Here is a 19,676-nt window from a genome sequence, read left to right as displayed (position 1 = left end):
CATTCCATTTTGCCTAATCAATTGGTACTTAATAATTCAACACTAAACTATTTGATTACTTTTTCTTGCTAATCTATTATAGCAAAGATATGCTGGTTTTCCATAACTAAAGCCTTCTAACCCTTCTTATCACTTCCATTCTGGCATCTCAGACATAATAGAGTGATGAGTGGTTAATAGTAAGGAGAGGAGCAAAGTGGTGGGGGGAAGGAAGGGCAAGTATTACAGAATATTAAGGTCACAACCTAAGGTCTATTACAGGAGTTTCAAACTCTGGTCTACCACTTCATAGCCTCAGTATTCATTCATTTATAATACGCGAGTTGGATTCAATTATAGGTTAAACATTCCTAAGCCAAAAATCCAAAATACAAAGTGATCAAAAACCAAAAGTTTCTTTGGACCAATATAATGCCATACATGGAAAATGCCATGCATGGAAAATTCCATACTTGATTTCATAGGACAGGTCGAAGTCAAAAGTCAGGTGCACTAAAATATTGAATAAAATTAATTTGAGGGTGTGAATATAAGGTGTATGTGAGCATAAATAAACTCAACATACATATGTAATATATGCAAACAGTCAAAAAATATGAGGGCCTGGGACTTAGCTCAGTGACTGCCTCGCAAGTGCAAGGTCCTGAGTTCGATCTCCAGTACCGAAAAATAAAAATAAAAATAAAAAAATCAGAAAATGTGAAATCCAATTCTGATCATAAGTATTTTAACTATAGGATATTCAGCCTGTATTGCTAAGATTCCTACTGGTTCTGAAATACTGTCTGTGGGATAACACCTCTTTTCCTTTCACTTGAAGCCCTTATTTTAAAAATAAAAATAGAAGATGTCACCACTTTACCTTCCAAATGTCACAGATTGTGACCATCATTTCTAGCTGAAGCTTGAGAAGAAAACAAGCCTGAGGAATCCCTTGTCACTGCATTCTCCTACATTCAGAAGAAAAAGAAATGGGCTGGGCATATACTCGTAAGGGCTTCAACACGGGCTTCACAAATAAGGCCTGCACATGTCTAAATTGTCAAATAGCCTGGTGACTTTTGACCTGACTTAACATTATTTGAAGCAGCTTACTGACACTGCCAATATCATCACACATAATAGAATACATATCTTGTAACTGAACCACAGATAATACTGAGCAATATAAAGAATCCAGGAAATACATGCTCAAAATGTAAACTGCTCAAACAGAATAGCTACTGAAGGATCTGTTGGAACATACACAGATTGCTTCTTTTATGTTTGAAAGCCACATGTTAGTATTCTTCAATGGCTGTTGTCATGGTCTTGTTCTTAAAAGACTTGAATAATTTCTCAAGATATCACAGTTTTTAAAAAGACCTGCACCAATTTCTCTCAATAAAGATTTAGAGAAACAATAAATAATATTATAGAATATGTTGAGGGCATAGAAATAAAGCATGCTTTCCAGAGATTGGGTAAAAGAGAAAAGCAATCTTTTAGAAGAATTAGTAGGTACTACTCTAATCTGAAGCTTGTACTGTCCTTTTCAAACCTAGCAGAGAAACAATTAATAAAGGAACCCATTAAGACCTGATTATTGCTGCTAAAAAAGGAAGGTAGAATTTCAGGCCTTTGAAGTAACTGAGAATGATTCAGGCCTCATTACAGAGATATAATCTACATTCATACATTTATGTTAGTGATTCAAATCTATTGGGAGAGATTGAATTCCGTTAAATAGTGCATCTTTCCTGTGGAACTTTTCTCAGGCTTTCTCCAGCTAACCTAAGAGGTGACCTGACAATACAAAGTAGTGGGGTATTTAGGGACTCGACTGTGCTGTAAAAGAAAGGCTGTACAGAAAAGAAAAAGAAGAATGAGATATAATCTAAAAAGCTATGTCAGCTTTTCCTTTGGGCTGTTTTGTAAATGCCCTTCCTGTCATCACGCCATGTAGAAGAGCTAAGCAAGGATTCTAGAACTTTCAAACACTGCACCTGCTGTAGCCAGGTTCTAATATGGAAGTTTTGAAGGTGTCTTTTTGCCCATTTTAGATAAAAAGGAAATAAAACTTATAGCTAAAATATCTCAATAGCTTCTCCTGGAGCAGAAAGTTGGTAATGGCTATGTGGGGGGTTGGAGTCGGGGGAGAGACTCACTAGTTTTGGTTTCGAGGGGTGTCTGGTATGAGTTTAAAAAATTAAATCCCAAGCTGGCATCAATAGTTTTGGTTCTCAGTGTAGAGAAACCCCAAAATAATAACTTCCTGTGTTTTGTAATTTTTCACAGAAGAATGTTTATTGTATGGTTTCATCAAACGTAATTTTTAAAAAACATGCAGTTTTAATTAGTTGTCAATTCAAACATGTGGATTCTTCTAAACTATTGGGCTGAAACTCAAATCCCTTAGAAACAGTACACTCTTAGGCATTTGTCTTCTCAGGTATAAAACTGTGAAGTAGGAAATTGAAATTAGCGCTGTGGTTTCATTTTTCAATATCCATGCTTTAATAAAGAGCAAGACTACTTTGACGTTTGGTCTTTATTTACTTAACTTTCTAATTAATAGCTACAGAAATCAGAGCTAATTCTATTAAACTTAAAAATCTACTGTGATGTTCATCACAGTGGCGAAATCTTCTGAATAAGCATTACAACAGGTTATAAATAATGCAATTAACATCTTGATTCTGGTATTAAATGGTTCTATTTCAAAGGCTCTGAATGAACAGGAAAATATGAGAGCATATATGTAAAGTCATTTTTCAAGTCCCTAAGCAACAAAGTTGGGCAATCACTCCTAATGCCCATCTCTAATGCTCAACTTTTAATTTCTTTGTGTTTTCTCCAGTTTACCATGAAGATGGAGAAAAAATGCACATTATAGGGATTCTGGCTTCTGTATACAAGCTCTTTTGATTAGTTCCTTCCGAATTACATTGCAGTTGTTAAACTCTCAAATCACCTTGAAATATTTCCGTCTTGGACCAGCAGCCCATTAGATTGAACCGTATGAAATTGCCGCCTTTGTAGGTAGAAAGCAGTTAAATATTGGCAATTTCACATGCCTCAAAGAAACCCAGCCCATAAATGTCCCACTGCCTTATGTAACAATACATGTTCAAGCATTCTTTCCAGTGGAGCTTTCCCTTAGTTTATTTTCTAAAGAGCTGGTCCTTTAGGAACTCTCTGGGATTGGAATGGATTACCACAGTGCTTTCCTCCTTGTGCATTTTACTCTTGGCAAAGGCTTCCAAGACTTGGACTTAGTCTGTTTATACCTGGATTGTGAACTAGTTTCTGTGAGCAGCAGAGGAGTTGGGGAGTGGTGTGTGGGAGTGTGAGCATGAGAGGACAACTAGTAACGCAGTTACATTGTAAAAGAGAGCCCAGTAAGCACAAATTTAAGGCTAAGAAGAAACGCCCCTTTATGGCAAAGTGCAAAGGAAATTGCATAGAAAAGAAAACAGGCAGCAGGGTATTCGGCCAAATTGTTTGGTAAAATCTTTGCGATCTCAATAAAGTGTATTAGCTTTGAAGTGCACACGTGATTCAGTAAAGGTCTCATGTTCGCAATTAGAAATCAGTCTTGGGGTCCTGATTTCATTTGCACCAAGAGAGAGGAGATTTTTAACGGTGACGATAAATCTCCCTGAGCTTAAAAGACAGAGAGGGCCAAAGTGTGAACTTTTTACTTCAGCAACGGAAGCGAGAAATCAGTGATTCATTAAAGCGGAGACCTCCTTGGAAGCTGGCAGAAGAGGAAAGGAAACTAATTATGTCTCCCTTTTCTGTGTTCGCTCCGACCAGTGTATAATCTGCTGTTCTGGGGGTGGGGAGGGTTGTCCTCAGCATCTTCTGCTTTCTCCCCAGTCTCCCAGCCCTTCCCTCTTCGGAGAGCTGGCGGGGGGGGGGGGGGGTCAGCCCAGCACCGAGCTCCAGGTGGCTCTCAAGTACTTCACTGCCAAAAAGGGGGAAACACTCCTACGCTGAAAAACAAGTGAGAAAGGGGCTCCTCGGAAGGGATTGGTTCAGGCTGGAGGCAACAAAATTTGGAGAGCCAGCGGACTGCTAGCGCCGGTGGCCAGCGCTGCTAGCCCTGGACGCGTTAGCAGCAATTAGCCCGAGCTCGCGGCGCCGGCTAGGAAGGGACCCGCAGCCCCCGAGCTCCGCGCAGAGGCAGCGCGCTCTCTCCTAGCTCCCCTGCTCTCTCCCCTCCCGGCCCCTTCCTCCTCCCTCTCCCTGACTTTCCCAGCAGCCGAGGGTTTCAGATGTCCCACCGCCGTTTGACCCCCTCCCCCCGCTTCTCCACCCCTGCAAATGAGGTTTGACCAGCAGAGGCAGAGCCCACCTCTGGCTTAGAATCATTGACATTTAGACTCCAGACTTCAACCTGTTTACAAGCGCGCTTTCCAAAGGAACGGGGGTGGGGGAGAAGGCCAAACAAAACACCAGCCGCCCCCCCCCCCAACCCCAAACGAGAAGTGACTTTCTGGAGGCTTCAAATCAACAGGCACCACCAAAAAGAGAAAGGAAGAGGGGGAAGAAAACAGCGACGGGGCAGCTGCCTCCACCTCTGACAACTCCAAAGGGACACACTTAAAGAACTGGCCAAAGGGCTGGGGGTCTGCGGAGAGGGACCGGAAGGTGCCAGCCAAAGAGGGGCGCAGATAGCTCCTCCGATCCCCCTAACCCCAACCCACTCCCTTTGGGTTTTGTTCACGGTGCTGTCATCTGTTTTTCAGACCTTTTTTTGCATCTAACATGGTGAAGAAAGGAGTGAAGAAGAGAACAAAGTAACTCCCAGGGGAGCCAAGAGTGCTGGGGATCAACGCACCGCCGCCACCAGCTCCTGCTGCTGCGGCCACCCACGTCCACCATTCACCGGGAGGCTGCAGAGGCGCAGGCAGCGGGTCCCGAGCGCAGCGAGGAGAGGCAGCGGCTCTTCCGAGGAGTTATGGGTGTTGGCGCCTTCACTTCTGGCCAGACCCGCGCCCAGAGGGAGCTAACCAGCAGCCACCACCTCCAGCTGTCTCCTTGCGGTGCACCAGGTCTCACCATTCCAGTATGTTCCTTCTGATGAGACAATTTCCAGTGCCGAGAGTTTCAGTACAATGTGGAAATGGATACTGACACATTGTGCCTCAGCCTTTTCCCACCTGCCTGGCTGCGGTTGCTGCTTCTTGTTGCTGTTCTTGGTGTCTTCCGTCCCTGTCACCTGCCAAGCTCTTGGTCAGGACATGGTGTCACCAGAGACCACCAACTCTTCCTCCTCCTCCTCTTCCTCCTCCTCTTCCTCTTCCTCCTCCTTCTCCTCTCCTTCCAGTGCGGGGAGGCATGTGCGGAGCTACAATCACCTCCAAGGAGACGTGCGCTGGAGAAAGCTATTCTCTTTCACCAAGTACTTTCTCAAGATTGAAAAGAACGGGAAGGTTAGCGGTACGAAGAAGGAGAACTGCCCGTACAGTAAGTAACAAACGCGCGCTCCCCTCCTTCCAGTTATCCACCCCCACCCCACATGGGGGGAAAATCTGTTCCAGATGTGGCCAGCTAAATATTTACGTCCCCAAACCCTGTAAAATGATTAAGTGGAATACTTTCACACTAAATCACCCCCCCCCGTGTATACATTGTGCCGCTGCATCCCCCCCCCTTAGGCGCGCTTCCTCCCACCCTCTGCCACCCTATCATCCACCCCTCTCTCCAGCGCTTGTCACTCGCTGAACCATTCAGGGCGTCCAGAGTTATTGCAGCTCATAGATGCCCCTTTCTGTCTCCAGCGCCTTCCCCATCCAATCTGAAGGTCCTCTTTCCCTCCCTTCTGTTAATGGCTCAAGTAAACACATTTTGTTTCCTTTCTCTGGCAATCTTAAGGCTTTGGGGACAGGCTCCTCAAGCTGAAAATAATTACCCGCTGTCAGTTATAGGGCCTTTATGAGAATTTTATTTCAGAAAGAAAACTCATTTCCACTCTCTTCCTACCCCCATCCCTTTGCCCTGGCACCTCCAGGTAAGAGAGACAAGCGTTTTTTCTGGTTTTGATTTTTTTTTTCCTTTGGGTCCCTGATGTTGTTTTGAGTGATTGCGGTCCATGAAGTTAGCTTTTCAGGCACCACCGCTGCTATTTGTCTTCTGCCTGCCTCCTCTCATGGTAACATGATGCTCATGTCTGCATTGTCAATAGCATATGCAGTGCTTTGTGGTGTGCTGTTGTACTATTTCTTATGAAGCCTCTCATGTTGCAGAGCCATACTACTACAGCATTGTAAACATCTGGGACTGGATTCGCACAGACCTCACACAAATTTCATTGTCATTCTTTTATTTTCAAAGTAAAAGTCAGAAGTCTGTTTCCATGGCTATAGTTTATCCCATAGGGTGAAGTTTTCTCTTCCCTGCAAGTTCTTCCTGGGCTCCTTGGATTTCCTTCTTTATTTTTTCCAGTCTCTTTTTTCCTCCTTTTTTTCTTGTAAGGGTGTGGGCTATTTAGGGGGAGGGAGAGCAAGACAGAAGGGGTGGATACCATGTCTCTTCTTGAATTAATCCAGTCAAGCCAGATTATGCCATTGGCTTCCTTTCCTAGTTACTTTCAAGTAGTGAGATTTATTCATCTTCTATTGATTGTTATGTGAAAGGATCCCAAGGCAAGGAGGTAATGGCATACTGAAGACAGTAGACAATAACATTTGAATTTATTTCATGACAATTTAGCTCTATCTCAATGGTAAATTCCAAGTCCTCCTTCAAGGGGACCTTTTATTGTCAGTTGTTTGGGAATTCCAAGGGTATATGTGGCAGCTAATTTAAATGAATGGGTCATATATTTCAAGATTGGGCCCAGAAGTATCAGGTTTTAATAAAAATGGCAGTTGACCAAAATTTAGCATGTTATTTTTAAATAAAGATATACAAGAATTAAGATTTAGTTTTCTTCTTTGGGGTCTAATGTGTGTTCAACATTAACATCTATTCCTCCTCAGCTACTGCATTTATTTATCAAATTTAGCAATGTGTTTACAAGTAGTAAAAATATTTGTAGAAGTAAAGTCTTCCATTTTATATTTGGTGTTAGAGATAATAAATGCACAGTTACATATCCATATGTATATATATATATATATATAGTCATTCAGATTCATAGAAAGTAACTGAAATAATGTCATTAATGATAATTACTCTTACTTGAAGATCATTTGTTACTTGTATTGACTGTACAGTTTGTATAGCCTTTATGGTTGGTGATTAAATTTTTATTTAGTTTTGAAACAAAATCATGTAGTAGTATCCACTTAACAGGAGGGGGAAGAAGCTGTCCAATTTCTGGGCTGGACAGAGTAAACTGGGTTTTTTTTAAGAACTTCCTATGAACTAAATTTCTTTGTATTTTTAGTTCATGGGAAAACTTCAAGACAAATAATACACATTCAGAGAGTTAACCTTGAGAAAATTTTCATCTTTTTTGAAAATCTTTGATAATAACCTGATTTTGCCATTGTTATATTCTAAATGTCTCTATGATATGATCCAAGGACTGACCTGCAATATTTTAGTTTATGCAACTTAAACTACTATTTTGTAAAATAATGATCACTGTGTGATTATTTAGTAAAATGATTGTCCAGGAACACACAAATTTTTTTTTAACGACATGAACTATCTGAAAATAGAAATACTTACAATTTTTATTATATAAATGAATGTGGCAAATTTGCGTGTTAACTTCCCAAATGTACTAATATCTCTTCCATGCAATAAATATATAGTCTTAGTTAATGCATTATTAATTAAGGAATGCAGCCTTAATGTTTAAAAATGAAGGGGGAAGAGTTTCCAATGTTAAATGTTGTCAAATTGTAAATTTAGGCCTTCTAAGAACATCTGTATTAAAACCTAGCAAGTGCAGAGTAGAAGTTGAAAAAACCCTAATTTCACATGTAGCACAGTAATCAGGATGCTACCACTATGCCCAGCTGAACTGATTCAGCTGAACTACATGGTATCCTAAGATGCTTTCTAATTGTTGTATAATTACATCTGAACAAACTTTTGTCATGTGTACAGGGTAGCCAGGCAGTCAGTCCAGCACTTGGTAACCTGTTAAATGTTAGGGTATCTAACTTCTGAAGAGTGTCAGTTCTCTTCCAAAAGCCACATTTCAGTAACATTTTTCTAAACAAGTCATTAATTATTCTTAATACACAAAGCTGTTCTTTTGAGGTTTGCTTATTTGAAGATTAATTTTCTTTGTTACTTTTGACCCTGGTATTATTGCTACTGCGAAACAGTAACAGCTTATCTAAGAGGTTATGTATTTGTGATATGCATGGTAATTAAACAACAGTTTTACTAGCTTTTTGCAAGCAAAATACTAGCAAACAAATAATTTTTAACTTCTACAAAATTAGTTTCCAGAAATTGGGTGGTTCTAAAAATACCACATATGCTAACCCAACTCTTCTCAATTCTGATAATTTTTATAACTTCTCTTTTAGAGAAGGGATTTTTGTTTGCTCTTTGCCATTATATGAGAGTAAAGAGAGTAGAAATGAATTGTGTTTCTCCTGCTAGAAGTCTGAGAAAGCTTGAATAATTTAGAATAGCTGTGGTGTGTCTTTCACTAGATATGTGCAGGCTCATTTAGGGTTTGTTTTATCATTCATTACGTCTAGAACTTTGCCCTTGAAACATTACCACTCAGCTCCATTTCTGGCCTCCTAGAAAGGCTGGATACAGCTGTTAGGTACCCTTGCAAGTGGAACCAGTTAACATATTTCTAGTTGTGAGTAAAACAGCTGTGAGCATCTACCATAGTTGTCACTTGAAGAATCTACTAAAAAGAAAGTATATTTCCAAACTTGACAACTAGGGTGTATATACCCAAAACAGAGAGTCCCAGACCACATAGGACTTTCTGAGAAAGAAGCATGGAAGACAGTGGAGGAATCAGTATATACTGGGTATGTAGTATATGCCCCAGTTTTTACATATATATTTCATTTAATAATCCATTATCCCTAAGATATAGATATAACAGCCCCAGCTTTTAAAATATAGAAACCAAGTCTGGAGAAAGTAAACTGTCCAATGTTACTCAACTAGAAATTGACAGAACCAGGATACAAGCCTAAGCCTATTTGGTTATCTTTACTTATACTGTATATTACACCTTACTTCCAGATTTTGATATATTAGAATTACACACCCCAAATATTTTTAAAAATTGTCTAAAGCTTTACTTACTTCTTTCTGTAAACACCAATAGTTTTTAGAATTAAATTGGAACTGAAGTAAAATGAAAGTGGAACAGAAGCAAAATAGGCTCAAGAAAATCATTGCAGGTGGCCACATGTTATCAGACAATGTCAGTGTACTATGTAGGTGAATTCTCTTTGTTGATATTATGTTTGGAAATATAACTGCTTATGGATGGACACACACAAAGTACGTATACATCAACCTCATGTTTGTTAACAGAGGTCATTGGGAATACATAACTATTTAAGAAAAACCCATGAGTGTCATTGTATATAGCAACTGTTTATAGCTGACAGCCAAATGTTTAATTGTCCCTATGTGCAATAAAATAATTTGATGGTAAATACCTGTGGGGAAGTGGGCTGTTGCAAAAACTTCTAATACTATGTATAACTCTTAAAAAGAGCAACATTTTAAAGACCTAAGGATACTTTAAAATGAGCCTGCAAATCAAAAAACGACTTCACCACATAAAAATGACACATTATCTAGAATTAAAGGTTTGCATTATTACTCTGTAATCTTGACTAGAAGTGCTTGTAGGATGTTAAGTAGAGGTAAATAATTGTTGTGGAAAAAAAGATTCTGATATTATCCCCTCATAAACAAACAAGTTTTCCTAGAAAAAAACTTGTGGAAAATTTATAGCTTCCACTCATGTCTTATTTAAATTGTGGCTGTTTCTAGAATTTTGTTGCATGATTTATAACCGGCAGCATTTAATCATGAGCTCAGAGGATTTATGACGGTGGAAGGCACTGTATTGAATGTTTACATGACACTGTCCTATTACCTTTATTGCATTCCTACCAGATGGACCCTCCACTTTGATGGGTTTATCATAAATCCATTTCAATGCACAATTTGAGTTTCCTCTTCATAAACCTGATTTATAACTGCCTACTACATGAACCCCAGCAAACAGTTGGCATGAATCACATGCCAGTATTGGCACTGAAGGTTCAGACAGTCCAGTCTCTAAGTCTGAGTGTTTCAGTAACCTCTTCCCCAAAGGAATGAACCACGTTTTAAAAGCAGGTGTTTCCAAAATTATCTTTAAGCACAGTATTGAGGAAGAGAAAGCAGAATGAGGATGATTATTAGGAGGAGGATGATAAGATATGATAAGAAAGAGATGTTTTATAAAATCCAAAAAAGTCCATTGCATTCATATTTTCTTCTATCTAGTTTAGAGCAAAAAACCTTATCCCAGTGCATTTCCTTAGAATTTAAAGAACTTAGACATGAATGAGCACTTTAAATTCCTTTACAATTTCTTTAATGTTCAGAGGCAAACTCCATTTATTATCCACATGTCTAACTTTCCACAAGCCAAAATGTTGGGAAAAAGTTGACAGCTCATTTGAAATAGAACTAATGTTCTTCACATTTATGAGCTGGCTATGAATATCTACATCTTTCCTAAGCTTTAAATGACTGTATGCTTACCCAAAATTGTAGTACAAATGATATTTTTTAATATGCTTCAGAAAGAAAAGTAATACATGTGTATTAGTTCAAAGTGATTTTCATCTATTTTAACATTATTTCCGTGAACTTTGCAATGAAAAGTAATTCAGATGACAGTTTTAGTATTGCTGTTTGAACATTTGTCAACATGAATAGTTGTTTGCTCAATATAAGTAAAATATTAGTATTTTCTACTAGAAATTAAAGAGCTCTTTTAATTTTTCAGTAGGGTTGTGTTAAGATCCATATTTATATAATTTTAACAGCTTTATCACCATTTAGAGATATAATGAATTTTATTTTTCTCAAGTCTTTTATGTCAAATGTATCTTAATCTTTCATGGTATATAGCAAAAATTTAAGATCTTTTGCATTTGCCACTTGACCAATAGTGTTTGTTACTGGGTTTTACAAATTTAAAATATTTACTTTCCACAGTTGGCACTCTTTTTTTCTCATTGGACATTACTTCTACCTGTGTCAATCAGTCAACATAGCAAAGAACAACCTAGAAATTAAAGTTTGTGAAAAGAAATACACCTGCATCTTGGAATGCCACCAGTGACATTTTAATACTGAATGAATACAACATTTTGATGTTTATTAGAATCAATTTTAAACTCAGTATTAATTTGGACAGGTTTTTCACAAGTAGAAAGTTTCAAAATATCTAAAAGGGAGCTAGGTCACCCAGAAAATAATAACCCTAAGCCCCTCTTTGCTTTTAAATCAGATCAGTTATGTTCTTTCTTTGAACACTGTGTTCTAATTGGAACAATAAATCAAAGAAGACACTCAAGACTAGATTCCCATGTAAGGTGGACAACTGGACAGTGACTTTTTACTGCTGCTAACACGTGCATCCAATTAGCATTTGATAGATTCATAGTTGTGGCAGTAAACCATTGCCTCATTTTATAGTTCACCTAATAATTCTTCAGTCTAAACCTGTCTACCTTTACCTATACCTAATCTGTCAGTATGTGTGTTATCATTAATGAAGAATTTTCAAAAGTTTGGCATGCTTCTTACAATGAATGATGTTACTGCAATGTTAACAAATTATCTAACTAAACCTCATTGAAGGTAAAATGTTGATACAGTTGTTGCACTTCAAACTTAAAATAATTGTCAGCAAAACAAACCTAATAATTGAACTACAACTGTGATCAAATTCTTGATAGTGTAGGTCAACTGCAAAATTAAAAACTTTTAAAAGAGGTGTTTTGTATTTTCTATAATTGTTATTTCTTTCAGGGAACTTGTTAAGATGCTTTACTGAAAAACATGCATGTTATTTCATCCTTAACCATGTTTGAGGCCTTTTTCCTGTGTTGAAGTCAATTTGACATCTTCATAAAGTCCTTACAAATCAAAGCTCAACTCATTTGTACTAGTAGTTCTCCTTTGCGGCAGTCTGTGACATTGAAGGCATTGTGATGGTCTCATAATTTTATCAGTCGGTTTTCACTCCATTATTTTATTCTCCATTGTCTTGTTTGTTTGTCTTTCCTTTTCTCTGGTTCTAAACCCATTGCATACCTTTGAGGCCAAGGAAAGAAATTCATTAGCATGACTTCGCACCCCAGGTAACATTCAGGTCCTAAGGTCTAGACATTTTTGGATGTCTACAATCCAAAATGGATACTTTATATTCTGTGCATAAAAGCCTCAACAATTTATATTGAATGTCCTCTACCAGAAGCCTTTTCTTATCTTGAATCTCTAATAAATTCTTTCTTATCCCAGCATGAAGGCCAATTTCTTATCATTTCTGTCTCTTGTGAGGTGGGCAAACTCCAGGTGAGCAGGCTCAGTGAACGAATGCTGACTCTCCTGTTTGGAAATCATCATTCTGCATTTTTCCTCCAGGTTCAATTCTCTCCCAATACCTCTTTCTGCAGTTTCATTTTATATTTCTTTTAAAAAGTTTTGGCACAAGTATCACTTATTACCTACTTTGCAATTTTCTTTACCTTTCTGCCTTATTTTTGGACTCCTAAAAGAGAAAGTAAGTGAAGCTAAATTAGGAAATCAAATAATGATTTTTCTTATACTTCAGCAGAAGATGAATGTTAATTTGGAGATCTTTGCTATTCCCGATTTTCAGAACATCAGGAAGACAAGCAAGTTTCTTTGCTTACCCCTGCCAAATGTGCACAGTTTTTAAAAACAGAACCTGTGTTTGTATTAATACTGGTTTTCAGTGGAGAAGCAATGTAAAATACACATGAAGATATACTTCAAGTAGACCAAATACAGAGATGCACATTTTTATTAAGAATATTTTAAACATGAACAAGAGTTAGGTTCTGAGTTAAGGCATAAGTGCATTTCCATGTTTCTTCTAAGGAACAAAATTTTGGGGCTGATTGATGAATTATAATTATTTTTATTATATGCAGAATCTGGCTATTTACATATACTTATTTGTTAATGAGGAAATTAATAGCACGTGACTTACATACTTTGTTAGTGACAGTGAGATTTTTAAAAATAGTATTAATAGTAGTTATTAGATTTCTTGGTCATTTTTTAGAATATTTCTGTAAAAGAATATGATTTTATAAGTTTGGGACTAGAAATGCTAAGGTTGATGAACAAAAACAAAGAAGGGTTTTAAAGCTCATCAAAATACTGACATCCAGGAAGTAGACAAAGATGATAAAAAACATGAAATGAAAATGTTAGAAGCCAGTGGGAAATTAGAACAGGCGCAGCCCATTTAGACACTGTTAAAGCAGGAGGGGATACTTTGGTGGAGTGATGAAGACAAGGGTTGTGAACTCCCAGGAAAAAGACCAGGTTAATGAGTAGCCCTGCAAAAGAAGCTGACACAACAAGGAAGGTGTGAGGGAAACATAACCAAACCCTGGCATTCAACTCGATGTTAAATTAACTGAAATGAGAACCTGTGATCTAAGAAGAATACCACAGAAGTCACCGCAACCAGGGTATCAAAGTAAGGAAGGCTCAGGCCTGCTAAAGAGACTGCATAGCAGATTGATTAAAAGTGTGGGTTTTTATTCAAAGTGACTAAAAGTATGGGCCTGGAGAAAGGTAAACTTTGAAGCTACAGACTCGAATGCAAACTCTAAGACAACAGTGTATATCTTTGGGGAGGTTATCATCAGTAAAACAAAGATACTAGCAATACCTACCTTTTTTCTGCATGATAAAGATTAAATGAGGTCATTTATTCCTTAACTCATTCAACAGAAAGAGGATTGCCTGTCCTTTGTCATCTACTGGGAGGCACTGAGAAGATACAGTGTTGAAAAAAATATGCTTTTTCTTGCTTTCATAGAGCTTACACTCTACAGACCATGTCAAAAGGTAAAATAAAATAAAAATAAAAAACATAAGTAAGTCAACCAAAAGATGTACCATGAGATACTGAGGTGAGAGCTATGGCAGGAGCAAGTGGAAAACAGCTGGGCACTGTCCCCATCAGAGGAGGCTTTGGAGAGGGCAGGAAGAAGGGAACTCATGGGGAGAGTGAGGCACCTCTGCTAGGAAGCACAGAGAAGGCTCAGGGAGACAGCACCAGCAGAAGTGTGCAAAGATCAGAGTTGAGGCATATAAATGGCTGAATGGTGCCTAGCACATAATAAGCTTTCAAGTAGGAACTATCAAAACAAGTAAAAATGATGCTTCCCCAGTGTTTCAAGGAAATGTAATTAATCACTTGATGAACTGTAATTTATCAAGAATAGATCTGAAGAAAGAAGCAAAAATGAGGAATGTACCTAGCCTTTTTTCTTTACAAGAAAAGGAAATATTTAAACTACCTGAAATTTGATTTGGAATTGCTGTATTCATAATGTTCTGATGTTTGGAGGAAAGAAAAGTGATCTGGTCCGGTAAGAGACTTTGAGTAGATATTTGAACATTGAAGGTTAATTGGAGGAAATACCACGGAACAGAAAACAATGAATAGAGAACAACAATATCTTCAAGGACACAAGTGATAAAAGAACAAAAGAATAGATACTATAGCAACAAAACAACCACAGAGAATCAAAGAAAGATTATAGTAAAAAAGGCAAATGGGAAAAAGTAATTCTTAATTATTAAATATATCAAACCACATCTTATTAACAAATTATGATATGGTTTTGAACTAGGATTATCACAGAGGCTCAGGTCTCAAACTAGACATTTCTTGTTCCTTGTCCTATAACTACGACCTTTTCAGTCCCAGTCGTCACAGGGTTTTCAGTTTGGAGCTAGAGACAAGAGATTATCACAGAAAGCTAGAAAATCATATAAGGCCATTTATACTCAATGCCAAGAAGCAGGACAGAAGTAAACAGCAACCTTTAACTGAGGGAGGGACGGGTGCTATATCTCAAGGTCTTACTGAGGAGAAGGGACTCCAGATAGACATAGATTAAAAGAAAAGAGACTAAGATTGTCGCAAAGCAAGGCACAGAAACACATTGATAGAGCCAGGCATGAAGTTTTCAGGAAATAATGGGCTGGCCAAGGGAACGTAATGGTTTGCTTGTAGATGGGCATACAAAACAAAGTATGTTAAACTGTGCTGGCATGTGAGAGGGAAGCACGTAAATATCCCTACATTTGAGGACTTACATTTTCTGGCAAAATAGTGCATTAATATGGCGTTCATTTAAAATTGAATTGCTTTGCTATTGTTACGTTTGTTTACTTTTTGAAGGTAAGAAAAGGCAGAATGAAGGCAGAATAGTATTTGAAAACGATCTATACAGTATTATAATTGACATGATACAAATAGATTAAACTAAAAATTGTAGCTTGGTTAAAAAAAACCTAATTTTATAAGGATGTGAAGAAGATACAGTTTTGATCTGCACTAAATGAAATTGCTTTTACCATTCCCGATTTATCAAGTGATCATTACTTTAAAATATTCCCTATGTAATAGTTTAGTTTATTCATATGTATATATCACTGGGAAGGGATTTTATAATTCCCAGCAGATTCCCAAAGGGATCTACTGAAGCATCACTATCACTTGCAGGTGTGTATCTGTTCTTATCATTGCTGTTCTAAGTTGTCTTAGATTTAGGTGATCAGGAGAAAAAGCAAAAGGATATACTTAAGTTTTTTTCATTCATTAATTGTATTGGTACATTTTAGGTATACAATATGAGGACATTTATTATTGGGAATTTGTACCTTAACATAATACATCCTGGTTCTTATTTTTTTCCCCATTCCCCTGCCCTCCCTTCAACCCCTCCATCCCTCCCTATTTACAAAGATTTTGTTTCCATTTTGTCCTTTTCTAATATTTATTCCTTTCCCTTTATTTTTTAAGCAAACTAGGAGTAAGGAACTGACACTCTCTATATCTATATCTATATTTATATATATATATAAGACATATTATATATAGTGTATAGAGTGTGTGTGTGTATATATATATGTGTATATATATATATATATATATATATATATGACATAGTTAGCATAAGTGAATTCACACGTGGCCCAGTCCTGGTGATCTTGTCTCTTGGTTGCTAGTGACATTCTCAGATTATGGCTCTTATTCTAGCATATTTATTAATAGGACCCCATTCAGTCTCAAAGTATACTATTATAAAATGATCCTAGTCTTTGTCAGTCTGTTCAATGTAAGGGACAGATCAGCATAAGTCAATACTCTACTGGATATTTTAAGTTTTCCCCAATATCCTCAAAATAATATCTATATTCCTTTACATGTCGTGTATAAGGTCCTTATGATTTGCTCTCTACTGCCCCCTCAGTCTCATTTCTTACTGTACTCTCATGGATACTGAAGTTGATTTTAGTTCTTGAATGTGACTTTTCCCCTCATGTTCAACCTTTGCAGATACTGCAAGATCTCCCAGAGAGGTGCCACTGCCCAATCATCCCCAGCTGTTCTTCCTTTCAGAGTTCAGTTAAATGTCATCTCCAGAAGCATTCCTGACCATGCTGTTGTCCTTGCAAAACTTATGCTCCACTCAGAAACCTCATACCTAAAATCATAACATGATCTACATTTGATTACTTTGCTACACACTTGATTTTTTTCCTAAACTAAAAACTCATTGAGAGTATCTATCTCATTGGCCTTTGCATGCAAGCACTTATTTCAGTATCTAACACATATAATTAGTACAGGTCAAATTACTCTTTTTGATTGCATGATTTTAATCAGGACACTTAGACTTTCTTTGGGCTAGTCATCTGTTCTGGAAAATGTGTTTAATATACTACCTACCTGAAGTGTTTGAAGTAAATAATTCCTTAACATTCCATTCAGTTCTGAATTTTACAGTTCTGAAAACTTGGAAACCAAGTTAATATGGCCAAGGACTTATCTAACTGTGAAGTGCTTATCTTCATTCAGACTTTCGATACTGTGTAATTATGAAATGAATTCTTTTTCATATTTCTTTAATTTTTCTAAGACAACTATTGAACATATCTAGTAAATATTAATAATGACTTAACTTACCATTAAAATTTTTGCTGGGTGTGAGATAGTTATTTCTGGTTTGAGACTTGTGTTTGGATTCTTGGATAATATGATGAAAATTCAGAAATGAACAATACTTAGTAATTTCTTTAGCAGGAAAGAATAATGTGCTGCAGAAAGAGGGAGGAAAGGAATATGGCTTGCAGTCTTGGCTGTGTCAAAACATTTACTGTGAGATCTTAAGCAGGTCATTTACTTTATCTTGGCCTCAGAGACTTAATCTATTAAATGAGTGCACTGCATCAAACTGATTTATTATGAAAATGTTTTAGTTCAATATGCTTATTTTATGAAATAAGGACCACATTCTAGATGCATCCCTATATTAGAAAATAATAGCTGCAATGTGCTGAGTATGGATTACTTAAGAACATCAGGCTTTAATGCTTATAGCCTGGGGATGTTATCCAAAAGTTTTTACAAAACTAGTTAAGTTTAAGATCTTGAGATGAGAAGATTACTTTGCATTGCTCAGGTGGCCCTAAATACCATGACAAGTACCATTATAAGACAGACGAAGAAAGATTAAGCATACATAGAAAGCAAAAGATGATTTGGTGACAGTAACAGAGAGAAAAAGGTTTAAAGATACAATGCTGTTAACTTTGAAGATGAACATAGGAGCCGTGAGCTGAAGACTGTAGTTGTAGAAGTTGCAATGAGGAAAAGAACAGAATGTCTCTAGAACCTACAGAGGAGCTTGGTCCTGCTGACACCTTGATGTCTGCCCAGGAAACGATTTGGATTTCTGGCCCCTAGCATCATGAAACACTATATTTCTGTAAGACACCATTTGTGGTAATTTATTACAGAAACATGGGACATAGAGATTTTAATGATGTACAGAGTGGAATGCTGCTGTAACAAATACCTAAAGGTGTGAAAGGGACTTCAGAGTTAGATAATGGCCCCGATGGGGAAAATAGCTTATATTTCTTTAAACAGATTTCTATGGAAATTAAAGACATTCTGGTGAGAACTTAGAAAGAGATGAGGGATACAATATAGAAAACTTACACCATCTAGAGAGTATTTACATCATCATTAACATAATGTTGGTAGAAATATTAATATTAAAAGTTTTTGGCAAGGACTCAGAAAGAAATGAGGAATATGTGTTTATAAACTAAAGGATGGGGAATTCTTGTATGGAGAGAACTTGTAAACTGTAAATTGGGTATTTAGCTGAGAAAATTTCCAAGCCAAGTGTTAAAGGATCAGCCTGGCTTCTTTTTGCTACTTAGAGTGAAATTCAACAAAAAGAAGATAAAGTTTAGAGAAAGCTAGCTGTTAAGCAAAATAGAGACAGCACTAGATGATCTGGTAAATTCTCAACCAATCTAGACTTTAAAGGATTCTAAGAGATTTGCTGTGAGGAAAGCATGCTCTGTAGAGAAAGCCAAGTGAGTGGCTGGACATCCTTATGCTAATGCTAAAGAGGGCAGACATATGACTGATGGGCTTTCTTTTTTTTTGGTACCGAGGATTGAACTCTGGTCCTTGCTTTTGCAAGGCAAGTGGCAGAACCACTAAGCCAAATCCCCGGCCCTCTGATAGGCTTTCTTGGCCACCTCAACATGAGCTAGCAATAGAAATAAGATCATCCAGGAGAGATCTGTGATTTCCTTTAATGGCATGAAACCTCATAACATATACAGAAGGCCCACGAAATTTTGGAGACTGTTATATCTGCAGAAACATATACAGCTTGAACTAAAAAGGGGACAAGGAACAAAATGAAAGAGGGCTGCCAAGTCACTCAAATTCTACAGACTGGAAATAGGCTGATAAAACTATTAAAGAAAAAGGAAACATAACTTTTGCTCTTTAAAAAAAGAAAGTCTAAAATCATGGGTGCAGAGAAAGAGCTATGTGCACAAAGACTCTGACCTGGGTCCAGAGACATTATTCTCCAGCCAGAGACATGATTCTCCAGCCAAAGAAGATTATTCTCAGCTCTTGCAACCTAATGAATACCTCTGCTGAATTTTGAAATGGATTGGAACTGGTGACCTCTTTCTTAGATTGTTCTCTTTTTGGAATGGGAATATATATAACCGTTACAGTATGCCTATCCCACCATTGTATTTTGGGTACTGATAACTTATTTTCTACTTTTGCAGATTCAGTGAAAGAGAATAATTTTGTCCCAGGATGACGCATAATCAGTTTCACCCATACATGATTTGTATTATGAGATTTGAGATTTTTTTTATCTAATCATATTTAAATAAGCTTTTGGATTTTAATTTATGCAATAATGGGTGGAGATTTGGGGGTTGTTGAGGGATGAAATAAATGTCTTTTGCATATGGAATGCATATAAATTTTGGGAGACCAGTTGACTGTAAAGGCTGAATAATAGTCACCCAAAGATAATCAGATTCCAATATGTGGAACCTGTAAATTTTACCTTATATGGTAAAGTTTTGACAGTGTGATTAAATTAAAAACTTAGACATGGGATTAT

The 19,676-nt window shown here is 37.3% G+C and overlaps 1 protein-coding gene across 1 annotated transcript in view; it reads left to right on the top strand.

Moving 5' to 3' along the window:
- The first annotated feature begins 4,057 nt into the window (after positions 1 to 4,057).
- Fgf10 (fibroblast growth factor 10) overlaps positions 4,058 to 19,676 on the top strand; it is a 76,987-nt gene continuing 61,368 nt past the window's right edge. The window contains exon 1 of the mRNA XM_004848546.4: positions 4,058 to 5,454. Within this exon, the coding sequence (XP_004848603.1) occupies positions 5,103 to 5,454 (352 nt within the window). The 5' untranslated portion in view covers positions 4,058 to 5,102. The remainder of the gene's footprint in view (positions 5,455 to 19,676) is intronic.

The sequence above is a fragment of the Heterocephalus glaber genome, unplaced genomic scaffold (assembly GCF_053883595.1).
Source record: "Heterocephalus glaber isolate CG9 unplaced genomic scaffold, H.glaber_assembly_v1.0 deba00001538, whole genome shotgun sequence".
NCBI lineage: Eukaryota > Metazoa > Chordata > Mammalia > Rodentia > Bathyergidae > Heterocephalus > Heterocephalus glaber.
This window is presented reverse-complemented; position numbering and strand designations above follow the sequence as displayed.